The sequence below is a fragment of the Leucoraja erinacea genome, unplaced genomic scaffold, assembly GCF_028641065.1.
Source record: "Leucoraja erinacea ecotype New England unplaced genomic scaffold, Leri_hhj_1 Leri_60S, whole genome shotgun sequence".
Lineage (NCBI taxonomy): Eukaryota > Metazoa > Chordata > Chondrichthyes > Rajiformes > Rajidae > Leucoraja > Leucoraja erinaceus.
Genome location: NW_026576520.1, coordinates 314,686 through 333,839, shown reverse-complemented (window position 1 = coordinate 333,839; position 19,154 = coordinate 314,686). Strand labels below are relative to the sequence as shown.

At 46.8% G+C, this 19,154-nt stretch overlaps 1 protein-coding gene and 1 pseudogene across 1 annotated transcript in view; one reads left to right on the top strand and one right to left on the bottom strand.

Moving 5' to 3' along the window:
* Positions 1-887: 887 nt before the first annotated feature.
* On the bottom strand, positions 888-4,626 carry LOC129694296 (uncharacterized; annotated as a pseudogene).
* Positions 4,416-19,154, top strand: part of LOC129694297 (sideroflexin-5-like) — a 237,661-nt gene continuing 222,922 nt past the window's right edge. Inside the window, 2 exon segments of the mRNA XM_055631006.1 lie at positions 4,416-4,578; positions 17,839-17,907. Coding sequence (XP_055486981.1) covers positions 4,510-4,578; positions 17,839-17,907 — 138 coding nt within the window. The 5' untranslated portion in view covers positions 4,416-4,509.

Here is a 19,154-nt window from a genome sequence, read left to right as displayed (position 1 = left end):
CTATGGAGCGAAGGAAATAGGCAACGTTTCGGGTCGGGTGAAGAAACATTTCGACCCGAATCGTTGCCTATTTCCTTCGCTCCATAGATGCTGCCTCACCCGCTGAGCTTTTCCAGCATTTTTGTCTACCTTCGATTTTCCAGCATCTGCAGTTCCTTCTTAAATATATTAATTGATGACGCTGTTGTTATAAACTTAGCCTCATTTAATGTTAGATTTTTAGAATGTACAACTTTTAAAAACCGCTGTACATTTTCGTCATGTTCACCTTGGTCTTTTCCTGCAATAGTTATATTATCAAGATAAGGGAAAGTAGCTTTAAGATTTTCCTGTTCAACAAGTTTGTCCATCTCTCTCGGAAAAGCAGCCACACCATTAGATACACCAAAAGGAACTCTGCAGTAGTGGTATAATTTCCCATTTGCTTCAAATGCAATGTATTTCTTCTCTGATTCTTTCAAAGGAATTTGGTAGTAAGCACTTTTTAGGTCAAAAGTAGAGAATTTCTTATACTTAGCTAATGTATTGATAATCTCTTCTATACGAGGCAATGGATATGCCTCAAGCTCCATGAACTGGTGTATAGTTTGAGAGTAATCAATGCAGTCTCTTTCTATGTCTCTCCAAGGGGTCCTTAACCACGACAACTTGTGCCCTCCAAGGGGAAGAGTTGGGTTCTATGATACCTTCTAGTAAAACATTAGTTACTTCTGTGTTGATAAAGTTCCTATCATCTTTAATAAAATGTCTTGATTTTGTAGCAATTGGCTTGCACAGAGGATAAATTAGTGAATAATGAAGGACATTCAACAGATGCAGCAGAAAAAAAAACACACAATACTGGTGGCTTTGACAATACAAGATCAGGTATAGTTCCTGCATACATTATTTGAAGTGACCTGTGCTGTTTCTGAAAATCCTGACCTAGAATTATATCGCTACACAAATTTTTCAAGATACCAAGACATACAGATTTATAACTAGTTTTGTACAGAATAAAGTCTGCAAGAACCAATAATTTGAGTATTGAGTTGTCAGAGCCATCGAGACTTCTCTATTTGAAGGAATTGTAGATAGATTTAGTCGAGACACAACTTGTTCACATAAAACTTTTTGAATCAAGTAGTACATTAAGTGTAGCTGTGTATGGCCATTGCTGCATGAGACACGCTCTGATGAAATGCAGCTGTAATTGCACATAAAAAAGGCATATACATGGCAGCAGTCACTTTTAGTAGTTCCTTTGGACTTGCATACTCTGGAATAATGTCCCTTCTTGCCACAACTATTACAAGTTGCCTCTCGAGCAGGACATATCTCTCTATTATGAATATTACCCCCCCCGCAAAAGTAACACTTCCTTATTGAATAATTATATGCTGCAGCAAGGGCACATTTATCAGTAGAAATTGTTTCAGCTTGCTCCATATTAGTATTTGGGTGAGATTCTTTTGTAGTAGTTGCAGCAGAATACACATTAGATGAGCCATAAGCATCTGAATTTTTCTGAGCCTAGTCTAATGAGCAAGCTTGATTGTAAGCTGACTGTAAATCCAAGGTTTTGTTTTTTAATAGCCTCTGCCGTGTTAAAGACGATGCCAAACCATTGATAAAAGAGTCTCGAATAAGTTCCTGTCGATATTGATCAGCTGTAACTGCTTTGAAGGCACAGTCTTTACTAAGCCTTTGAAGTTCTTGTAAAAATTCATCAAGTGACTCACCAGGTTTTTGTTTACGAGTAGCAAGGAGGTGTCGAGCAAATATTACATTGGGTGTCTTAACGAAGAGTCTGCTTAGTACATCAATAGCAGAATCATAAGTTGTACATTCCTCTATGTAATCATATACATTATAAGAGACAGAGCTTATTAATGTCCTCAATTTGTCTGGTGCATTGTCGCCACACTCATCAAAAAAGTTATTTAGTGTTCGAAGCCAGTGCTTCCATTCCTTTGCAGCAGTAGATGAGTTGGGATCCAGATCCAAGCGTTGTGGTTTCAATAGTTTCTCCATCTCGATGTCACACTGCTTAACTTCTGAGATTGAGTTGCTTAAATTGTTGTGAGGCAAATGAAAAATTCAAACTTTATTTAAGCTGTAAGCAACTCATTTCTGTAATACACATCTTCAAAGCGCCTGGAAATTATCTCTGATTCCGCAGGCCTCGTGCATGCGCACACTCTGGAAATTATCGCTGATTCCGCCAGCCCGAAGCCCCGCACATGCGCACACTTCACTAAACTAAAAATGCGGGGACTATCCCTACATTTAAGAAGTAAATAGACAGATACAAGAATAGGACAGGTTTAGAGGAATATGGGACAAACGCAGGCAGGTGGGGCTAGTGTAGATGGGACATGTTGGGCCGGTGTGGACATTGTTGGGCTGAAGGGTCTGTTTCCACACTGTATCACTTTTATATCAACGGGTCAATGATGGAAAGGGCCATGAGCTTCAAATTCCTGGACGTGCATATCTCTGAAGATCTCTCCTGGTCCGAGAACACTGATGCAATTTTAAAGAAAGCACATCAGCGCCTCTACTTCCTGAGAAGATTACGGAGAGTCGGTATGTCAAGGAGGACTCTCTCGAACTTCTACAGCTGCACAATAGAGAGCATGCTGACCGGTTGCATCGTGGCTTGGTTCGGCAACATGAGCGCCCAGGAGCGGAAAAGACTGCAAAAAGTTGAAAACACTGCCCAGTCCATCATCGACCTCCCTACCATTCGGAGGATCTACCGCAGTCGCTTCCTTAAAAAGGCTGCCAGCATGATCAAGGATCCACAACATCCTGGCCACACACTCATCTCTCCACTACCATCAGGTAGAAGGTACAGGAGCCTGAAATCTGCAACATCTAGGTTCAGGAATAGCTGCTTCCCCACAGCCATCAGGCTATTAAACTCAAATCAAACAAAACTCTGAACATTAATAGCCCATTGCACTTTATTTGCTTTTTTATGTGTATGTATATATATATATATATATATACATACATACACACACATATATATATCAATGGTATATGGACACACTGATATATTCTGCATTTAGTCATGCCTGCTATATTCTGTTGTGCTGAAGCAAAGCAAGAAGTTCATTATCCTATCTGGAACACATGACAATAAACCCCCTTGAATCTTGAATCTATGCAGTGTAGATGGGACATTGTTGGGTCAGTGTGGTTGGGTTGGTCCGATGGGCCTGTTTCCACACTGTGTCACTGTATGACTAGTGTAGCTGGGCCTGTGGGTGAGTTGGGCTGAAGGTCCTGTTTCCACGCTGTATCACTCTGACATCGGGAGGGGAATGGGGAGTGCAGGGGAGAGATACGTTTTTTTGCCTTCCATCACAGCGAGGAGGAGATGCGCTGTGATGGATGTCTGTGCAAATTGTGTTGTGTCTTGGGTCTTTTTTTTCATGTGTGTATGACTGCAGAAACAACATTTCATTTGAGCCTCTATGAGGTTCAAGTGACAAATAAATTGTATTATGTATCGTGTATATTGTGTGACTAGTGTAGCTGGGATATTGTTGGGCCAGTGTGGGTGAGTTGGGCTGAAGGTCCTGTTTCCACACTGTATCACTCTGTGACTAGTGTAGCTGGGACATTGTTGGGCCAGTGTGGGTGAGTTGGGCTGAAGGGCCTGTTTCTACACCGTATGACTCTATGACTAGTGTAGCTGGGACATTGTTGGGCCAGTGTGGGTGAGTTGGGCCGAAGGGCCTGTTTCCACACTGTATCACTCTGTGACTAGTGTAGCTGGGACATTGTTGGGCCAGTGTGGGTAAGTTGGGCTGAAGGGCCTGTTTCCACACTGTATCACTCTGTGACTAGTGTAGCTGGGACATTGTTGGGCCAGTGTGGGTAAGTTGGGCTGAAGGGCCAGTTTCCTCACTGTATCACTCTGTGACTAGCAAAGATCTTATAGCGGAACAAGATGGCGGAGTCAGCTTGCTAAAATGTGTCCTATAATCACCCATGAAACCGCCCATGAGCGTACCTCACGTTTGCGTGAGAGTAACCTATCTTGCTTCGCTCTAAGATCTTTGGTGACTAGTGTAGCTGGGACATTGTTGGGCCAGTGTGGGTAAGTTGGGCTGAAGGGCCTGTTTCCACCAGAGATACTAGAGGCACATCTTGCTCCGCTCTATAATCTTTGATCTTTGGTTTCCACACTGTATCACGATGCGGCTCCCATGAGCCCCTGCGCTGCGCTCAACACCAGTCTGAAGAAGGGTTTCGGCCCGAAACGTTGCCTATTTCCTTCGCTCCATAGATGCTGCTGCACCCGCTGAGTTTCTCCAGCAATTTTGTGTAACCAGTCAGACTCTGTTTGCCTACAATTCCCGACATGACCCGCGGCCCGTTTCCGGTCCCTCCCCCTTTCCCTCCAGCGCCGCGGGGGTGGGCGGGGCCGCCAGAGGCCGCTCCCCCTCCCTCGCCCTTTAACAGTGGGAGGGACGGAGCGAGAGAGAGCTAGTTGGTTGGTAGCAAAGACCCACCATGGCAGCAGCGGCGGGAGCAGCAGCAGAATATCCTCCGTTCGTGCTGGGCAGGGCGCGCTACGACCAGGTAGAGTCGCCTCGATGCAGCGACGTCTCCCTCCGTCTCTCGCCCCCTTCAACCGCCGCCGCCGCCCGCGCCCGCGAGCCCCATTCAAACCGCCACGTGACCCGCGAGCCCCATTCAAACCGCCACGTGACCCGCGACAAGCCCCGCCCCCATTGGACGATGCCCCGCCCACCTCCGCCGCCGCCGCAACTCCCTATTGGGCCTCGCGTCTGTCCGTCATGAGGAGGGGGTGGGACCAAGGTCACGGAGAGAGTGATACAGTGTGGAAACTGGCCCTTCGGCCCCACTGTCCCATACTGGCCCAGCTACACTAGTCATAGAGTGTGAAAACTGACCCTTCGGCCCCACTGGCCCAAACTGGCGTATCTACACTAGTCATAGAGAGTGACACAGTGTGGAAACAGACCCTTCGGCCCCACTGTCCCCATACTGGCCCATCTACACTAGTCATAGTGATACAGTGTGGAAACTGGCCCTTCGGCCCCACTATCCCATACTGGCCCATCTACACTAGTCATAGAGTGACACAGTGTGGAAACTGGCCCTTCGGCCCCACTGTCCCATACTGGCCTATCTACACTAGTCATAGAGTGTGAAAACTGGCCCTTCGGCCCCACTGTCCACTGTCCCATACTGGCCCATCTACACTAGTCGTAGATAGTGATACAGTGTGGAAACTGGCCCTTCGGCCCCACTGTCCCACACTGGCCCATCTACACTAGTCATAGAGAGTGATACAGTGTGGAAACTGGCCCTTCGGCCCCACTGTCCCATACTGGCCCATCTACACTAGTCATAGAGTGTGGAAACTGGCCCTTCGGCCCCACTGGCCCAGCTACACTAGTCATAGAGAGTGATACAGTGTGGAAACAGACCCTTCGGCCCCACTGTCCCCATACTAGCCCATTTACACTAGTCACAGAGTGATACAGTGTGGAAACTGGCCCTTTGGCCCCACTATCCCATACTGGCCCATCTACACTAGTCACAGAGTGATACAGTGTGGGAACTGGCCCTTCGGCCCCACTGTCCCACACTGTCCCCACACTGGCCCAGCTACACTAGTCGTAGAGAGTGACACAGTGTGGAAAGAGGCCCTTCGGCCTCACTATTTCACGCTGGCCCAGCTACACTAGTCATAGTGATACAGTGTGGAAACTGGCCCTTCGGCCCAACTCGCCCACACTGGCCCAATAATGTCCCATCTACACTCGTCCCACTTGCCTGCGTTCGGTCCAAACCTGTCCTATCCTTGTACCTGTCTAACTATTTCTTAAATGTTGGGATACTTAGCCTCAACTACCTCCTCTGGCAGCTCGTTCCATACACCCACCCTTCGTGTGAAAAAGTTACCCCCTCTGATTCCTATTAAATCTTTCCCCTTCACCATTGAACCTATATCCTCCTGTCCCCGATTCCCCTACTATGGGCAAGAGACTCTGTGCGTCTACCCGATCTATTCCGTTCGTGATTTTGTACACCTTTATAAGATCACCCCTCATCCTCATGTGCTCCAAGGAATAGAGACCCTACGTGATGTCTTGACCACAAACATCACCCATTCCTTCTCTCCAGAGATGCTGCCTGTCCCGCTGAGTTACTTCAGCATTTTGTGTCTCCCAGCCTAATTAACCTCTCCATATAGCTCAGGCTCTCCAGCCCTGGCAACCTTCTCTGAGCCCTTTCAAGCTTGATGATATCTTTCCTACAACATGGTGCCCAGAACTGAACACTATATAACATTGTGTTGCTGGAGTCAATCTGCTGATCTTTATTCTTAAGGGCTGGCCTTAAAGGCTCAAAACAATTTGCCACTGCTCTATTCTGTACCAAAAAGTTGGTGTCAAACTTCATGAGTCAACAAAGGGCTGAGATGTAAAACATTAGCTGAATCTTTCCTTCCAGACTTTAACCTTCGGAATGTTTCCAAAGTATTAGAGACGCAAGGAACTGCAAATGCTGCAATCTTGAGTGAAACGGGATTACATAAATATTTGAGGAACTCGTCCAAAAAAATGTTACATTCAATATCTAATATCCTGGGAGGATGCAACATGGCAAAGAATGTGCAATAAATACATGAAGTATTGTATAGTGCATCACAGGAACAGGCCCTTACACCACAATGTTCTGTGCCAAACGTGATGCCAAGTTGAACTATTCTCTTCTATGTGCATGTTATACAACTACTTCCATTTTCGGTCAGGTCGGGGGTGTTTTTCCCCCCACCCCCCACCACCATGGGTACCATGTAATCTCGTGCTACATGGTCGGATATCGGCGACTAAACCGTCTCCCCCAGCAGGACCAAAAACGAGACCTGTCAAAGGGCGGATGAGCTCCTAGCGCGCCAACGGCCATCCACACTTCAGTAGAAGTTGCGATCACTGTCGTACATGGCATTGTAAGGAACGATGATAAAACACACACACACCAAAATCCTGTACTTCCAGCGGCGGAAGTCCGCAGGAACTGAAGGACAGACGTGTGGTGCATCCGTCACCGTTCCCGTTGGAAACCAGCACCACTGTGTCGCTAATGTTTTCAACGGTGATGAATGAATGAATTAATGTCTTGCTTTTCCACGTGCCTATATAAATGTCCTCCTAAATGCCACTGTTGCATCTATCTCCACCACCATCCTTGACAGTGTGTTCTAGGGACTTGAGCACAATGCAAAAAGGGTGGGGGGTGGGGGGGGGGATAAATCTGCAGCTATGAGGTCTGAAGTCTGCCGATCTTTTTCTTCTCCTCTTGGCTAGCTTTAAATGCTCAAAGTAATTGGCTCCTGCTCTGTTCTGCACCATAAGTTGGTGTCGAACTTTATCAAAATGGTGACCGAGAGGCTGAGACCTGAAACATGAACTCTACCTTACCTTACAGACTGTAACCTGCAAATTTTTCCTCGAGTGTTAGAGACACAAGGAACTACAGATGCTGGAATTTTGAGTAAAACAGGATTACACGAATATTAGAGGAACTCCTCCAAAGTGTTTCCGTTCTTATTCTCCATATAATGTCCAGGTAGAGTGCAACATGGGCAAGTTTGTGAAATTTTAGTACATAGAGCATAGAATAGTATAGCGCAGGAATAGCCCCTTGGGCCCACAAATGTCTGCACCAAACATGATGCCAAGGTAAACTATTAACTCTATTCTTCACTGCCCGCATATGATCTATATCCCTCCATTCTCCATGGCTATCTGCACTACACTTGCTTACTGTAAGGACTCTATCCCCTACTCCCAATTCTTCCATCTACGCCTCATCTGCACCCAGGATGAGGTCTTCCAAACCAGGGCATCGGAGATGTCCTCGCTCTTTAGTGAAGGGGGGTTCCCCTCATCTACTATAGATGAGGCTCTCACCAGGGTCTCTTCTATATCCTGTAGCTCCACACTCACTCCCCATCTCTTTCCCCCCAACCCCCCCCCCCCACATTCGTAATAAGGGCAGAGTCCCCCCTTATCCTCACCTTCCATCCTACCAGCCGTCACATACAACTGATAATCCTCCGACATTTTCGCCACCTCCAACGGGATCCCACCACTGGCCACATCTTCCCATCTCCACCCCTTCGGATTTCCGCAGAGACAGCTCGCTCCCTCCATAACTCCCTGGCCAATTCATCCCTTCCCACCCAAACCATCCCCTCCCCTGGTACTTTCCCTTGCAACTGCAGGAAATGCTACACTTGTCGCTTTACCTCCTCCCTCGACTCCATTCAAGGACCCAAGCAGTCTTTCCAGGTGCGGCAGAGGTTCACCTGCACCTCCTCCAACCTCATCTATTGCATCCGCTGCTCTCGGTGTCAACTGCTCTACATCGGTGAGACCAAGCGCAGGCTTGGCGATCGCTTCGCCCAACACCTCCGCTCAGTCCGCAATAACCAACCTGATCTCCCGGTGGCTCAGCACTTCAACACCCCTTCCCATTCCGAATCCGACCTTTCTGGCCTGGGCCTCCTGCATGGCCAGTGAAGCCCACCGCAAATTGGAGGAACAGCGGAACATTATATTTTGCTTGGGCAGTTTACACCCCAGCGGTATGAACATTGATTTCTCCAATTTCAGGTAGTCCTTTCTCCCTCCTTCCCCTCCCCTTCCCAGCTCTCCCACAGCCCACTGTCTCTGCCTCTTCCTTTCTTGACCTCACCTTAAACCTATGTCCTTTGATTCTTAATTCCCCTCGGTGTGCTCACCCTAATTCCGTCATGGTTCTATACATCTCTAAGATCAGCCCTCAGAGCCTCATCCCTCTAAACTATCCACGCGTTCGGTGGGCTCAATGGATTCAGTGATTGGTGAAATGAAAACTGGATTTATTTGGCCCCCTGTGGATATCTTAAACCTTTTTACAGTTAAGGGCCTGTCCCACCACCATGCGACTCCATGCAGCAAGCGGCACCTAACGTGGTCGCTTGAGCCGTACGGCCTCGCGGGGCCGGTCCCACTTCGATCGCCAGAGCCGTATGGAGTTGTGCGGAGCTGGTCCCGACATCACGCGGGGCTCCGAAAAACTGACTGTGTTCAAAAATTCCGCGCGGCAATGGCCTGCCGGCCCGCAGCCGCCTCGACGGGCGTGCGCAGCGTTTTGATGCCGTACGCAGCGTCTTGATGCCGTACGTCACGCGTGAACTTCCCGCGGACTTCGCTCGAACATCACGTCACTCACTGGGCCTCTGTGCGGCCCCCGCTTCCGGTTTGGTCGCGCTTGCCGCTTGCAGGTCGCATGCTTGTGGGACAGGCCCTTTACTGTTTTAATTGGTCTTGTTTGCGTAGTTGATATTAAATTGAAGAAATGATGATTTTTGGTTTTTGTTTGAGAGTGTGAACTATACCAAGTGGTAATGACTTTCCACGTGATGTTGGTTAAGAGTGAGCTTTGGCCTGGCCACCGGGAAGAGCTTCACCTTTCTTCAGATCCTTGGTCACGGATCATTTGTTCAAACGAGCGCTTTGGAATCTTTCGCATCCACTTGAGAAAAAGCGAAGTGGCCTTGTAGTGACAAGTCGACCACAGAACTGTTTAGCAATGTTGCAACTTTTTCCAAAAATGAATCGTTGGAAAGGGTACAAAAGAGCAATGGAAGTGAATAATTGATTGAATCGCTAAAAGACGAGGCCTGGCAATGAGGCACATTTTCTGAACTATGTGGGGCTTCCAGCATTTCTCAGATGAATGGTGCCTTTGTCTAGCTAGAATTGTGGTGCATAATAAAAACGAAGGCAATTGCAACTTCTTGCCTTGAAGGTTTTTTTTGGATTTTTAGCACCGTTAAATCCTTCAACAGTCCATTTATGCTCCCCCTCTCCCCCCTCTCCCCTCCCCCTCTCCCCCTCCCCCCTCTCCCCCTCTCCCCTCCCCTCTCCCCCTCTCCCCCTCTCCCCCTCTCCCCCTCTCCCCCTCTCCCCCCCTCCCCCTCTCCCCCTCTCCCCCTCTCCCCCCAGAATCCCCCTAAATCCCCCTAAATCCCCCTAAATCCCCCTAAGATCTCAGGAAAGCAGCAACAAAATCTGACCACGCATACATTCCCCTCCTCCACTGTGTATAAGATACAACAGTCTGAAGAAGTGTTTTGATCCGAAACATCACCTATTCCTTCGTTCCATAGATGCTGCCTCACCCGCTGAGTTTCTCCAGCATTTTCTGTCGAACTTTGATTTTTCCAGCATCTGCAGTTCCTTCTTGAACAGTTTGAAGGCACATACCAGCAGGTTGAAGAACGGCCTCTTCCCCGCTGATATCAGACTCTTGAACAAGGGTCTGAAGAAGGTTTTCAGCCCGAAACGTTGCCTATTTCCTTTGCTCCACAGATGCTGCTGCACCCGCTGAGCTTCTCCAGCATTTTTGTGTCTCACTCTTGACAGACCTCCCCCCCCCCCCCCCCCCCCCCCCCCCCCCCTTATTCCCCCGTCCCAAATCCATCTTGTTGCAATCCTGACACTCTTCCATTTATCTGCACTTTCTCTGTAGCAGTAACACGGAATTCTGCAGGATTGGGTTGCAAGCTACAACATGGAAACGGGTCCTACCGAATCCACACTGACCATCAATCACTCCTTTACAATAGTTCTATTTTATCCCGCTTTCTCGTCCACTCCTCGCACACTAGGGTTAATTTACAGAAGGTCAATTAAACTACAAACCCGCACGTCTTTGGGATGTGGCGCCTGGAGGAAATCCACGCAGTCACAAGGAGAAGGTGCCAGTGCAACCTTCACACAGACAGCAGTCGAGGTCAGGATCGAGCCTAGGCTTTGGGCACTGTGAGATAGCAGCTGTAGTGGTTTGATAATATTTGTGTATGGATGACCTACCTGGATTGAAGGGTAGGCAAAGCTTTTCACTGCACCAAGAGTCGTACAGCGTGGCAACAGGCCTTTCGTTCAACTTGCCCACGCTGTAACGCAGCCGGTTAGGCAGCATCTCCAGAGCGAATGAACAGGCGACGTCTCAGATCGGGATCCATCTTCAGTCTGCGTCTGGGACTGGGTCTCGACTTGAAACGTCGCCTGTCCACCCCCTCTACAGATGTTGCCTGACCCTACGGGTTGGGTCCAACTGCATCTGCAGTTCCTTGTGTCTCCACCTATAGCCTACTGGTTCCTGCCTCACCCCTCCATCTCCACCTCTACACTGGGGGTTTATCTGCCTTCAGTCCCAACAATTTACCTTAAAACCATTTCCTGCCTAATGTGGATTCCCTTCAGTTCCTCCCTCCCACTAGATCCTCGGTCCCCTAGTATTTCTGGGAGATTGTTTGTGTCTTCCTTAGTGAAGGCAGAACCAAATAACTTGTTTAACCGGTCTGCCGTTTCCTTGTCTACCATTATAAATTCACCTGTCTCTTGTCAAGTCACTTTTATTTCTATAGCACATTTAAAAAAAAACAACTCTCGTTGGCCAAAGTGCTTTACATTAGAAACATAGAAATTAGGTGCAGGAGTAGGCCCTTCGAGCCTGCACCGCCATTCGATATGATCATCCAACTCAGTATCCCGTACCTGCCTTCTCTCCATACCCCCTGATCCCCTTAGCCACAAGGGCCACATCTAACTCCCTCTTAAATATAGCCAATGAACTGGCCTCAACTACCCTCTGTGGCAGAGAGTTCCAGAGATTCACCACTGTGGAAAAAAGTTCTTCTCATCTCGGTTTTAAAGGATTTCCCCCTTATCCTTAAGCTGTGACCCCTTGTCCTGGACTTCCCCAACATCGGGAACAATCTTCCTGCATCTAGCCTGTCCAACCCCTTAAGAATTTTGTAAGTTTCTATACGATCCCCTCTCAATCTCCTAAATTCTAGAGAGTATAAACCAAGTCTATCCAGTCTTTCTTCATAAGACAGTCCTGACATCCCAGGAATCAGTCTGGTGAACCTTCTCTGCACTCCCTCTATGGCAATAATGTCCTTCCTCAGATTTGGAGACCAAAACTGTACGCAATACTCCAGGTGTGGTCTCACCAAGACCCTGTACAACTGCAGTAGACCTCCCTGCTCCTATACTCAAATCCTTTTGCAATGAAAGCTAACATACCATTCGCTTTCTTTACTGCCTGCTGCACCTGCATGCCTACCTTCAATGACTGGTGTACCATGACACCCAGGTCTCGTTGCATCTACCTTTTTCCTTATCTGCCACCATTCAGATAATAGTCTACTTTCCTGTTTTTGCCACCAAAGTGGATAACATTTGGTGTTCTATAATGTTGGCTGAATTGTATAATGCTGGCTGAATTCCTACTGAACCTAGAAAAATAAATTGTATATGGAAAAAACCTATTTAAACCTACAAATAATAATGGTACAAGAATCAGACAGTGGCCCCAGGGTAGAGTTGCTGCCTTATACCAGGACCTGGATCCAATCCTGACTACAGATGCTGTCTGTACAGAGTTTGTAGTTGTCCCTGTGACTACGTGGGTTTTCTCTGGATGCCTCGGTTTCCTCCCACACTTGGGTTGTGCAGGTTTGTAGGTTAATTGGCTTCAGTAAAAATTGTAAATTGTCCCACATGTGTTCAGTGTGATCCGTGGTCGGTGCGAACTCAGTGGTCCAAAGGACCTATTTCCGCGCTAAACTAAACTAAGTTGTTCAATACATTCTGTTCATTTCACATCACCCTCGTTTCCTTAGCCCCTAATCAGTCTGAAGAAGGGTCTCGACCCGAAATGTCACCAATTCCTTCTGTCCAGAGATGCTGCCTGTCCCGCTGAGTTACTCCAGCATTTTGTGTCTATCTTCTGTTTACCTAACCTTGCTTCTTGTAACGTATTGTAATAGTGCACTGACTGGTTTCTAAAGATCTCATTGACGCTTAATTAGTCTTGTCGTGTAGCCTTGGCAGAATGTTGTGAAACATAAATTCGGCAGGCATGAGTCACAAACTGTCCCCAGGTTGAATTGCTCGAATTGAGCTGTTTCGGGCTGGAGAGTGTCACCTGTGTGAAGCATATGTGCTTTGTCTGGTCGAGTGATCGCCAGTAACGGGTAAACCAGACACCGCAGAAGACACAGAGTGGGGAGTCACTCAGTGGGACAAGCAGCATCTCGGGCGAACATGAATAGGCGACGCTTCTGGTCGGGACCCTATTTCAGACTGATTAATGCAGACTGACCTGCTGAACTGCTCCAGCGCAAATCATAGAAACATAGAAAATAGGTGCAGGAGTAGGCCATTCGGCCCTTCGAGCCTGCACCGCCATTCAATATGATCATCCAACTCAGTATCCTGTACCTGCCTTCTCTCCATACCCTCCTGATCCCTTTAGCCACAAGGGCCACATCTAACTCCCTCTTAAATATAGCCAATGAACTGGCCTCAACTACCTTCTGTGGCAGAGAGTTCCACAGATTCACCACTCTCTGTGTGAAAAATGTTTTTCTTATCTCGGTCCTAAAGGATTTCCCCTCTATCCTCAAACTGTGACCCCTTGTCTTGGACTTCCCCAACAACGGGAACAATCTTCCTGCATCTAGCCTGTCCATCCCCTTAAGAATTTTGTAAGTTTCTATAAGATCCCCCCCCTCAATCTTCTAAATTCTAGCGAGTAAACGGCCGAGTCTATCCAGTCTTTCTTCATATGACAGTCCTGACATCCCAAGGAAATCAAGAGTGAAAAATATAGAAACATAGACAATAGGTGCAGGAGTAGGCCATTTGGCCCTTTGAGCCTGCACCGCCATTCAATATGATCATGGCTGATCATCCAACTCAGTATTCTGTACTTGCCTTCTCTCCATACACCCTGATACCTTTAGCCACAAGGGCCACATCTAACTCACTCTTAAATATAGCCAATGAACTGGCCTCAACTACCTTCTGTGGCAGAGAATTCCACAGATATGCTGACTTCTCTCGGATGGGATACCATAGAGCTCCACAGAATCAGGCTAAGACTGACTGCAATTTACAAGGAGATTCACAAAATGGAATCTCCCGTCATCCCAGGGCACCAACTGCCATGAAACAAAACCAAATAACGGTTCCCACATCATCAACTCACTAAATTTCAATAAACTTTGCTACCAATATTCCCTTTACCCAAGGACGATAAGGGAATGGAATAGGTTACCGCCCAACACGCGTGCTGCTCCGGATGTCAAGTCATTTAAAAAGGGGATTGAGCAGCTATATCTCCTCAACTGGTATGGTATGTTAGCTTTCATTGCAAAAGGAATTGAGTATAGGAGCAGGGAGGTTCTACTGCAGTTGTACAGGGTCTTGGTGAGACCCACACCTGGAGTATTGCGTACAGTTTTGGTCTCCAAATCTGAGGAAGGACATTATTGCCATAGAGGGAGTGCAGAGACGGTTCACCAGACTGATTCCTGGGATGTCAGGACTGTCTTATGAAGAAAGACTGGATAGCCTTGGTTTATACTCTCTAGAATTTAGGAGATTGAGAGGGGATCTTATGGAAACTTATAAAATTCTTAAGGGGTTAGGCGGGCTAGATGCAGGAAGATTGTTCCCGATGTTGGGGAAGTCCAGGACAAGGGGGCACAGCTTAAGGATAAGGGGGGAAATCCTTTAAAACCGAGATGAGAAGAACTTTTTTCACACAGAGAGTGGTGAATCTCTGGAACTCTCTGCCACAGAGGGTAGTTGAGGCCAGTTCATTGGCTATATTTAAGAGGGATTTAGATGTGGCCCTTGTGGCTAAGGGGATCAGGGGGTATGGAGAGAAGGCAGGTACGGGACACTGAGTTGGATGATCAGCCATGATCATATTGAATGACGGTGCAGGCTCGAAGGGCCGAATGGCCTACTCCTGCACCTAATTTCTATGTTTCTATGTTTCTAACTTGGTCAAAAAGGCCCACTTCAAAATGTAATCGCTACTCTACTCACTCCGACCTGTGTGAGAATACCACTCTTTGAGGTGTTTGTGCAGTAATCAACCACAACCACTCTGTCTTCTTTCGTAAACCAGCATCTGTCGTTCCATGTTTCTGCAAGCAGACACCACAACCAGATTTTGGTTTTACAGCATGGAAAAGGGCCCTTCAGCCCACCGTGGTCTACGCCAACCATCAATCGCCCATTCACACAAGTTTAGTTTGGAGACACAGCGTGGAAACAGGCCATTCGGCCCACATAGTCCGCGCCGACCAGCAATCCCCGCACACTAACACAAGCCCTCACACACTAGGGACAATTTGCACTTATACCACGCATGCAAACCCAAGCCAATTAAACTTAAAACTTGTGCCACTTTGGAGTGTGGGAGAAAACCAAAGATCTCGGACAAAAACCCATGCGGTCACGGGGAGAACGTACAAACTCTGTAGAGACAGCACCCGTAGTCAGGATCGAACTTGGGTCTCCAGCGCTGCAAGCGCTGTAAGACAGCAACTCTACCGGTGGGCCACCATGCTACCCTATTATCCCACTTTCTCGTCCACTGCACACATACTAGGGGACAATTTACAGAGGCCCAATTAACCTACAAACCTGTATGTCTTTGGGATGTGGGAGGAAACTGGAGCACCCGGAGAACGCGCAAACTCCAGAAAGGCAACCTGAGGCCCGGATTGAACCTGGGTTTCTGGCGCGGTGCCACCATCCTTGGCTGTCAACTGGTGTTCTTGGTGCTGGTTGAAGTGACCTTAAATAATCTTCCCTTAACGCTTAGTCTAACCACACTTTCTTGCACGGCATTCTGACTCTGGCTTCCAGCTGCCAAATACATCCCGTGTTTACTTTTACAGGATGTGTCAGCCAAGATTTGTTTGTTTTTATTCCACTTGTTAAAGTCCGTTAGCCTTGCGGATTGAATATGAAAAACAAAATCATGTGGGGAAAATTGGTCATTTGAACCCATAAGCATTTTAAATAGGTTGCAATGTCTATCTCAGAGAACTTATCCGTTCAACTCTCTTGCTGAATGCAAGCATTTTCCCACACCTCAGCCCTCTGGGCGCAACCCATTGCTTCAGAGAGCTGTAGAACCTGGACCTCGACATCCTTCTACATCAGTGCTGTTAAGGGTCCTTCGCTCCATAGACGCTGCCTCACCCGCTGAGTTTCCCCAGCATTTTTTGTCTAGCTTGAACTATCCTTGATCTGACATTTCTGGCTTTACCTTGCACCTTGTGTCTGTACACTGTAAATGGCTCGATTGGAATCATGTCATGTGGAGGGGAGGGGGAGTAAGGTGATATGCAGATTGCTGCTCTGCCGATTACAGGTTCAGAAGGTGGAGGGGAGAAGGTGTTTGGGAAAGAGAAAGGGGAGGGGGAAGGAAGGTGTTTGTGGAAGTTACCTAGAATTGGAGAGTTTCATGTCCACACTGTTGGGTTGTAAGCTGCCCAAGCAAAATATGAGGTGCTGTTCCTCCAGTTTGCGCTGGGCCTCACTCTGACAATGGAGGAGGCCCAGGACTGAAAGGTCAGTGTACGAGGAGGAGGGAAGGGGGGTTTAAGTGGTTATCCACCGGAAGATCCTGGAATATTTAAATTGGGTATGACTTGTCAGGATCTCATTTTCTCTATTTTTGATTTTAAAGCACTCTTATTGTGAGGTGCTACACCTTGGCAGGACAAATCAAAATAGGACGTACATGGTAAATGGTAGGGAATTGAAGAATACAGTTGAACAGAGGGATCTGGGTATAAGCGTGCATAGTTCCTTGAAGGTGGAATCTCATATAGATAGGGTGGTAAAGAAAGCTTTTGGTATGCTAGCCTTTATAAATCAGAGCATTGAGTATAGAAGCTGGGATGTAATGTTAAAATTGTACAAGGCATTGGTGAGACCAAATCTGGAGTATGGTGTACAATTTTGGTCGCCCAATTATAGGAAGGATGTCAACAAAAATAGAGAGAGTACAGAGGAGATTTACTAGAATGTTACCTGGGTTTCAACAACTAATTTACAGAGATAGGTTGAATAAGTTAGGTCTTTATTTTCTGGAGTGCAGAAGGTTAAGGGGGGACTTGATAGAGGTCTTTAAAATGATGAGAGGGATAGACAGAGTTGATGTGGACAAGCTTTTCCCACTGAGAATAGGGAAGATTCAAACAAGAGGACTTGACTTCAGAATTAAGGGACAGAAGTTTAGGGGTAATATGAGGGGGAACTTCTTTACTCAGAGAGTGGTAGCGGTGTGGAATGAGCTTCCAGTGGAACTGGTGTCGGCAGGTTCATTGGTATCATTTAAAAATAAATTGGATAGGTATATGGATGAGAAGGGAATGGAGGGTTATGGTATGAGTGCAGGCAGGTGGGACTAAGGGGAAAAAAAATGTGTTCGGCACGGACTTGTAGGGCCGAGATGGCCTGTTTCCGTGCTGTAATTGTTATATGGTTATATGGTTAAATCCCATCCAGGCAATGCCTCCATGCTATATTCCACATCCTTTAATTCGATTTATTATAGATTGTTTCCAGTTCCACCATTGGTGTCGGTGTCCCTGTGTTTTTTTTTTCCCATCTATCCCCCATCCGCAATCCCTGGAATTTTCTAAGCCCCTCAGTCTCCAAACATCTCTCTTGCCCTTTAATCAGCTCCTATCTTCCTCGCCATGCTTTCAATTGTACAAAGTGCCCTGGGACAATTTTCTGTTATATAAATGCAAATTCTTGGTTCTGAATATTATTTGTAAAATTCTAACTGAATTAAGATTTCAGCTGTAACATGCACCTGCATATTATTTTTGTTGCCAGCTTATGTGGATAATGCTTTTATCTGCTTTTGGTTAATATGAATGTTTGTATCTGATTTTTTTTTTTTCCCTTTTTTTTCTTTCAGTCTACTTTTCATGGGCGATTCAGACATTTCCTGGACATCATTGATCCTCGAACTCTCTTTGTCACCGAGGTATTCTATGCAGCCGATTGTTTTAAGCTCCCTTTTGTTCAATGCTTCCCATGGATCCTTTGAAATGTTACGAGCATCCACTCTGTGAATCTATGACTCGGTTTTACATCTTCACGGTTTTGGGCACAGCAGTGGAGTTGCTACCTTGCAGCACCAGAGACCCTGGTTCCACCCTGACTATGGGTGCTGTCTGTACGGAGTTGTACATTCTCCCAGGGAATGTCATGTCCCTGTTTGGAATGTCAATATTTAAGGATGTCAACAAAATAGAGAGAGTACAGAGGAGATTTACTAGAATGTTGCCTGGGTTTCAGCAACTAAGTTACAGAGATAGGTTGAACAAGTTAGGGCTTTATTCTTTGTAGCGCAGAAGGTTAAGGGGGGACCTGATAGAGGTCTTTAAAATGATGAGAGGGATAGACAGAGTTGATGTGGACAAGCTTTTCCCTTTGAGAATAGGGAAGATTCAAACAAGAGGACATGACTTCAGAATTAAGGGACAGAAGTTTAGGGGTAATATGAGGGGGAACTTCTTTACGCAGAGAGTGGTGGCGGTGTGGAATGAGCTCCCAGTGGAAGTGGTGGAGGCAGGTTCATTGGTATCATTTAAAAATAAATTGGATAGGCATATGGTTGAGAAGGGAATGGAGGGTTATGGTACGAGTGCAGGCAGGTGGGACTAAGGGGAAAAAAATTTGTTCGGCATGGACTTGTAGGGCCGAGATGGCCTGTTTCCGTGCTGTAATTGTTATATGGTTATATGGAATGCAGCTTAGGTTCACCAGGTTAATTCACGGGATGGCGGGACTGTCATATGCTGAGAGAATGGAACAGCTGGGCTTGTACACTCTGGAGTTTAGAAGGTAGAGAAAATTCCTCTCCAAAAATTATGTAATTTTATGCAAGAGGCGAAGGAATGTGTTATAGTTGCTTCTTGAAGGATCCTTTTCACAATGGCAGGCAGTGACTAGTGGGGTACCGCAAGGCTCAGTGCTGGGACCCCAGCTATTTACAATATATATTGTAATATTGTCTAATATATATTAATGATCTGGATGAGGGAATTGAATGCAACATCTCCAATTTTGTGGATGACACGAAGCTGGGGGGCAGTGTTAACCGTGAGGAGGATGCTAGGAGGCTGCAAGGTGACTTGGATAGGTTGGGTGAGTGGGCAAATACATGGCAGATGCTGTAGAATGTGGATAAATGTGAGGTTATCCACTTTGGTGGCAAAATCAGGAAAG